General features: G+C 43.1%; 1 protein-coding gene across 1 annotated transcript; it reads left to right on the top strand.

Annotated features, from left to right (window-relative positions):
* Nucleotides 1-2354: 2354 nt before the first annotated feature.
* On the top strand, nucleotides 2355-6889 carry LOC129813640 (serine protease FAM111A-like). The gene is given in 4 exon segments (XM_055866010.1): nucleotides 2355-2735; nucleotides 2828-2923; nucleotides 4391-6425; nucleotides 6428-6889. Coding segments are annotated over 4 exon segments (2211 nt in total). The 5' UTR covers nucleotides 2355-2687; the 3' UTR covers nucleotides 6460-6889.
* Nucleotides 6890-7861: the final 972 nt, after the last annotated feature.

Genomic DNA, 7861 nt, shown 5'->3' with positions numbered 1-7861 from the left:
TATTTTCAGAATATTTTTTTATAAAATTGAGAATAAAGTCAAACATTTTGGAGGGAGGAGGCTACAGCAGGATATTTTTCTCAGCCATAATCACGTGACCTCTGGGATCAGCAAGGTACGGAATACATATTAGGAACTCATTCCATAACTGACGGGGAGGGTTTAGGAGGTGTGGTGATGCTTGACTAGGGGAGGGTTTAGGAGGTGTGATGCTTGACTAGGGGAGGGTTTAGGAGGAGTGGTGATACTTGACTAGGGGAGGGGTGATACTTGACTAGGGGAGGGTTTAGGAGGAGGGGTGATACTTGACTAGGGGAGGGGTGATACTTGACTAGGGGAGGGTTTAGGAGGAGTGGTGATACTTGACTAGGGGAGGGGTGATATTTGACTAGGGGAGGGTTTAGGAGGAGTGGTGATACTTGACTTGTGCATGGTTGATACTTGACTAGGGGAGGGTTGACACTTGACTAGTTAAGGAGTAAGGTCTGAGGAGGAATGATGTTCTTGAAATTAAATGTACACTTTATTCTTGAAATATTTTGACTTTATTCTCTAAGTTTAATTTAGACTAGTCTCAAAATAATACAACTTTATTCTCAACATTCTGAGAATTTGAAGTGTTATTCATGCATTTTTTTTTATATATATTTGTTTTAAAAAAATAGGTGAACTTTGGGTACAAAAAACCGTCCTCTTTCTCAATTTTGACAGAAATGGGGTGTGGCATAAGTGGTTCATCCATGTGTTTTCTGGTCATGCGCGCAGCAACCAATGTAGCTAGTTTGTTAGCTAAGCTAGCCAATGTAGCTAGTTTGTTAGCTAAGCTAGCCACCGTAGCTAGTTTGTTAGCTAAGCTAGCCACTGTAGATAGTTTGTTAGCTAAGCTAGCCAGTAACTCCTCCAACACAGGATGTTGGTGGCACCTTAATTTGGGAGGATGGGCTCATGGTGATGGCTGGAGCGGAATAGGTGGAATAGTATCAAACACATGGTTTCCTATTTGTTTGATGCCATTCCATTCGCTCCTTTCCAGCCATTATTATGAGCCGTCCTCCCCTCAGCAGCCTCCACTGCCCTCCAGTATGTGTTGACGTCATTTTACAGGATTTGTTTTTGGACAGAAGCTGTAGTGATCTGTAAGAAATGGCACTTCTGTAGCTAAATATCTTATTCAGCCATTTTGTTATTTTTAAACATTAAATGACCTGGCATGATGGGGTATTGGTCAGTTATACAGTTTAAAGCCTTTGTTTTTGCCCTTAAGTACATCATTTTTGGTTTTCTCTTCGCTTGGCCCTAATACTCTTCCGTAGTTGATTTACCGTTCTCCTAGCAGCAGGATATTATGCTGGCGGCATGAATGTATATTTGTTTTCTTCAAAATAAGAGTCCCGCTGCAAAGACATGCAAAGGCAAAGGAATATATATATTTTTTTGCACCTGTGCAGTACAACTGATTTTCACAGCATTGCAACCACCTTTGGGGGGGGAAAGAAATGATAACTTGACGTATTTTATTTTTAATATTGTGTTTATTGAACAAGGCAGTTAACCCACTGTTCCTAGGCCGTCATTGAAAATAGGAATTTGTTCTTAACTGACTTGCCTAGTTAAATAAAAGGTGAAATAAAAATGTATACCAGCATTTCTTTAAAAAATGTACACAAATACTGGTATGTTGAAAGCTGTTGTGTAGGCCAGGGCGCTCCAACCCTGTTACTGGAGAGCTCCCGTCCTGTAGGTTTTCGCTCCAAACCTAATCTAACGTACCTGATTCTAATAATTAGCTGGTTGATAAGCTGAACCAGGCTAGTTTACAACTGGGGATGGAGTGAACGTACAGGATGTTATCTCTCTCACTGGGGATGGAGTGAACGTACAGGACGTTATCTCTCACTGGGGATGGAGTGAACGTACAGGACGGTATCTCTCTCACTGGGGATGGAGTGAACGTACAGGACGGTATCTCTCTCACTGGGGATGGAGTGAACGTACAGGACGTTATCTCTCACTGGGGATGGAGTGAACGTACAGGACGGTATCTCTCTCACTGGGGATGGAGTGAACGTACAGGACGTTATCTCTCACTGGGGATGGAGTGAACGTACAGGACGGTATCTCTCTCACTGGGGATGGAGTGAACGTACAGGACGGTAAGCGTTCCAGGAACAGGGTTAGAGAGCCCTGGTGTATATTTAAAGAAATACACTATAACAAATGTTTGTTATTGGAATTACTTAATAGAATCTGCAAAACTTAAATGGATCTATTGTGCTGGGCAACAGGTTTAATACAGAGTACTGGTGACTCCTCACTCTACCCACTGCTGGGCAACAGGTTTAATACAGAGTACTGGTGACTCCTCACTCCACCCACTCCATTCACTGCAATACATAGTATATGAGATACTTATTGGCTTGTAGAATAAAAATGTTACTACCTGTCTCATAAACTGGGGTGGAAAATACTCAGTCAGGTCTCTACTAAACAAATACGGATAGTTTTGGAGGGGGGCTGTGGTACATATCCAGCAACACAGCTTTAAATGACCTGGTACTATCCATGGACCTGAAATCAATACCTTTTTACACACTCAACTAAAAAACAACCACACAAAAGGCAAACTTTTTTTTTTGTGTGTGTACTGCTGGCAGAATTGTACTGTGCTGTTGCCTGAACATAAGACCATGGATGATAGAGAGAAGACACAACCGAATCTGGACACATCTGTGAAGGTATTTTGAAAGGAGTTCTACCAAACCAACTTTCTACAACTTGAGTCACCGTCAGAACCTACAAAATGTGATGGTGTTTTTCTATATTACAGAAGATTACACGTCCAAGTAACACTTCAAACAACCAGCAACAAACTCCTGACCAATCTCCAGGATCTGATGCCAAGGTGACACACACACTCTGTCATATTACTTTTAATCTTAGTTTTATTTTATTAGTGTGACTTGCTTCAGCAGTTACACTTTAAATATTGTACAACTTATTTCTGACTTCTTTGGAACGCTATTCTTTTTGTACACTGTGGTGGAAATTCTTACACAGAGACACTCAAAGTCAATCTTTAAATAAATCATTGTTTATTGTCAGCGTGCTAGTACATATGTAAATCAGGAGCTCTGCCTGTTAAGACCCAGAAGTTGTCTTATACACGGCTATACACAGACAAGTTTATATTTGCATGATTTAGCATAATTACTGAATCATTACCATTTTGTTCTATTCATGTGACCGACCAATACTGGTTCATTACATGTGACCGACCAATACTGGTTCATAACATGTGACAGACCAATACTGGTTCATTACATGTGACCGACCAATACTGGTTCATAACATGTGACCGACCAATACTGGTTCATTACATGTGACAGACCAATACTGGTTCATTACATGTGACCGACCAATACTGGTTCATAACATGTGACCGACCAATACTGGTTCATTACATGTGACCGACCAATACTGGTTCATAACATGTGACCGACCAATACTGGTTCATAACATGTGACCGACCAATACTGGTTCATAACATGTGACCGACCAATACTGGTTCATTACATTTGATCGACCAATACTGGTTCATTACATGTGACCGACCAATACTGGTTCATAACATGTGACCGACCAATACTGGTTCATAACATGTGACCGACCAATACTGGTTCATAACATGTGACCGACCAATACTGGTTCATTACATGTGACCGATCAATACTGGTTCGTAACATGTGACCGACCAATACTGGTTCATAACATGTGACAGACCAATACTGGTTCATAACATGTGACCGATCAATACTGGTTCATAACATGTGACCGACCAATACTGGTTCATAACATGTGACCGACCAATACTGGTTCATAACATGTGACAGACCAATACTGGTTCATAACATGTGACAGACCAATACTGGTTCATAACATGTGACCGACCAATACTGGTTCATAACATGTGACCGACCAATACTGGTTCATAACATGTGACCGACCAATACTGGTTCATTACATGTGACCGACCAATACTGGTTCATAACATGTGACCGACCAATACTGGTTCATAACATGTGACCGACCAATACTGGTTCGTAACATGTGACCGACCAATACTGGTTCGTAACATGTGACCGACCAATACTGGTTCGTAACATGTGATACCTTACGAGGCTTCTCCTCTCTAAGCTGAGACCTTGAAACTGAGATATCTTTTGTTTGTTCTCCAAACAAAATCTGGTCGTACTGACAAAATGCAGCTACTGATAAGTGAGGATTTGTACAGTCAGCCACTTGCAAGAACACATAAATTGGTTACTATAACCAATTTGGTGGTTGACATTGGTGTCCTGAGAGGGAGACTGTGGTTCTAATCCCCAGAGACTTAACACTTACATCTCTTCTGTCACAGAAAGAAGCACACGATGAAAGCCATTCCTTCCGATACCGCTTCGAATACAAACAATACAGAGTTACATGCCATACTCATGGAACGGTCCTGGGTGCACTGCGAACAAGCCCGGAGTTCGAGAACATGACAAAGAAAAAACAGGGGATGGAAATTGTCATCCAAAGAGAAAAAGAGCGAAGGGCAGCTGTCAGTACACATTTCCCCTGCCATTTAATTGATAACGATGAGCTAGTGACAGTCAGCTTCATCAAAGTTCCAAACGGCAGTTCTCCAGATACCCAGAGCCTTTACAAACAGAGTAACCCCCGCAAAAAAATACAACCTGACAAGTTAATGACTTTCTGTGTTGAAACTCAGGGTGGACAAAATATTAAAACGAAAGTAATGAAAAACCCAGAGCTAAGGAAGAAAGTGAAGTATGTCTGTGTGTACGGATACAAAGGGGAAAAGGTGAAGCAAGCCTTGAGGAGAGATGGGCGATTTGATAAAACCATCTTGAAAACACGCTGTGTTCTTTCTGAGCCAGAGACGAGTGTCAACACAGAGATGTCCCAGACAGTTGATGGTCTTGATGGGAAAAGTCATCAAGGTCGTGAAGGTGAAATGTTGGTTGTGAAGGTAAAACGTATCGGTCGTGTATCTCAGCCACAGCCAGATAGTCTTGAGGATTGGGACAACACACCAACTGAAGAGCTGTCCGTCCCCCCTGGTGGAACATCGGAAGCAGCTCTCTCTCCTCAGAATCCTACCACAACAGACACAGTTCAAACACAGTTGCAGTCAAAGGAGGCAGGAAAAGATGGTAGTTCTCTGGTGGTGAAGCAAAAACGGCAAGAGATTCCAAACTCTAAAGAGATCCTAAACATCCTGCCTTCCCAATATGCAGGCTTGGAAGATCACTTGAAAGAGAGAGAGAATTTGAAAAAGCCTTCAGACGTGCAACAATTCTTAAGAGTAGAGTTTGGAAAGAAAACACAGAGCTTCCAAGAGGTGAAGAAAGTGAAGAGACTAATGGAGCTGAGTGCTTCTGTTTGTCAGGTGAGAATTGAAGGGACAGCAAAAGGAACTGGCTTCCTTCTGTTTGACAAGTTCATCCTTACAAACGCCCATGTTGTCCAGGAAATCTATGAGCCGATAACTAACACGCTGCAACAATCTGTAAAAGTCACGTTTGACTTTGAAGACCTGGGTGAGAAAACGCAGCAGATACCAGTGCAAAGTGAGGTTGTAGCCTATGGAAAAGATGATTCTGGGAATGTTGACTTTGCTTTGCTGGAGCTTAGCTCAGATCCTGACATCACCTTGCCTTTAAGCTTGCTGGACACCTTCAGCTTTCCGTCTCCAGATGGTGGAATCTTCATCATCGGTCACCCCGAGGGCGGGGTGAAAAAGACAGACCCCTGCTTTATCATTCAACGTGGAGATTTTGAACAAGCTGTAGAAAAACATTTAACAGAAAATAAGGAATTTCTTCATGTCATAAAGAGAAGATGTTTAGAGGAGAAATGGGACATCACACATCTACCGAGGGACACAAAAAAGATTATTTATGACAGCTGTTTATTCCACGGTGCCTCTGGCTCTCCAGTTTTCAATGAGTACTGCCAGCTGATAGCTATGCATACAGGAGGCTACTCCTACCCGGGTGAAGGACAGAAAACCCAGAGTATCAAAGAGTATGCTATTCCCCTGTCAGACATACTTGAGGAGATCATCATCCAAGCGGTGCGTAGGAAACGAGTTGATGTGCTACAGGGATTCCTGAGCCACAGGAGTCAGAAATTAGACGTGGTGATGGAAAGAGTCAAGACACAGTCTGATAAAGCCAGCCTGGTCAAGGCCTTTCAGGAGAAGCTGCCGTTCGACAGTAACACTTCAGCTACAGATCAGGGAGAGCAGAGAACCTTCCACCAGTTCCTCTTTGATAAAGGCGACGCCACAGGGGTCGACGCCACAGGGGTCGACGTCACAGGGGTCGACGCCATGGAGGTGGATGATATCTATGACAATTGAAAAAGTGCCCAGTTGTCATATTTGAGTAAAAGTAAAGATACCTTAATAGCAAGTGACTCAAGTAAAAGTAGCCCAGTAAAATACTTCTTGAGTAAAAGTCTAAAACTATTTAGTATAAAATATACTTAAATATCAAAAGAAAATGTAATTGCTAAAATATACTTAAGTATCAAAAGTAAAAGTGTAAATCATTTCAAATTACTTACGTTAAGCAAAGCAGACGGCACCATTTTCTTGTTTTTAAAATGTATGGAAAGCCAGGAGGGACACTCCAACACTCAGACATCATTACAGATAGCCAGGAGGGACACTCCAACACTCAGACATCATTACAGATAGCCAGGGGTACACTCCAACACTCAGACATCATTACAGATAGCCAGGAGGCACACTCCAACACTCAGACATTATTACAGATAGCCAGGGGGCACACTCCAACACTCAGACATCATTACAGATAGCCAGGGGGGACACTCCAACACTCAGACATCATTACAGATAGCCAGGAGGCACACTCCAACACTCAGACATTATTACAGATAGCCAGGGGGCACACTCCAACACTCAGACATCATTACAGATAGCCAGGAGGCACACTCCAACACTCAGACATTATTACAGATAGCCAGGGGGCACACTCCAACACTCAGACATCATTACAGATAGCCAGGAGGGACACTCCAACACTCAGACATCATTACAGATAGCCAGGGGGGACACTCCAACACTCAGACATCATTACAGATAGCCAGGAGGGACACTCCAACACTCAGACATCATTACAGATAGCCAGGGGGGACACTCCAACACTCAGACATCATTACAGATAGCCAGGAGGGACACTCCAACACTCAGACATCATTACAGATAGCCAGGGGGGACACTCCAACACTCAGACATCATTACAGATAGCCAGGAGGGACACTCCAACACTCAGACATCATTACAGATAGCCAGGAGGGACACTCCAACACTCAGATATCATTACAGATAGACAGGAGGGACACTCCAACACTCAGACATTATTACAGATAGCCAGGGGGCACACTCCAACACTCAGACATCATTACAGATAGCCAGGAGGGACACTCCAACACTCAGACATCATTACAGATAGCCAGGGGGGACACTCCAACACTCAGACATCATTACAGATAGCCAGGAGGGACACTCCAACACTCAGACATCATTACAGATAGCCAGGGGGGACACTCCAACACTCAGACATCATTACAGATAGCCAGGAGGGACACTCCAACACTCAGACATCATTACAGATAGCCAGGGGGGACACTCCAACACTCAGACATCATTACAGATAGCCAGGAGGGACACTCCAACACTCAGACATCATTACAGATAGCCAGGAGGGACACTCCAACACTCAGATATCATTACAGATAGACAGGAGGGACACTCCAACACTCAGAC

The sequence above is a fragment of the Salvelinus fontinalis genome, chromosome 17, assembly GCF_029448725.1.
Source record: "Salvelinus fontinalis isolate EN_2023a chromosome 17, ASM2944872v1, whole genome shotgun sequence".
NCBI lineage: Eukaryota > Metazoa > Chordata > Actinopteri > Salmoniformes > Salmonidae > Salvelinus > Salvelinus fontinalis.
Note: the sequence above shows the minus strand (reverse complement) of the source record. Positions and strands in the feature narration are given on the sequence as shown.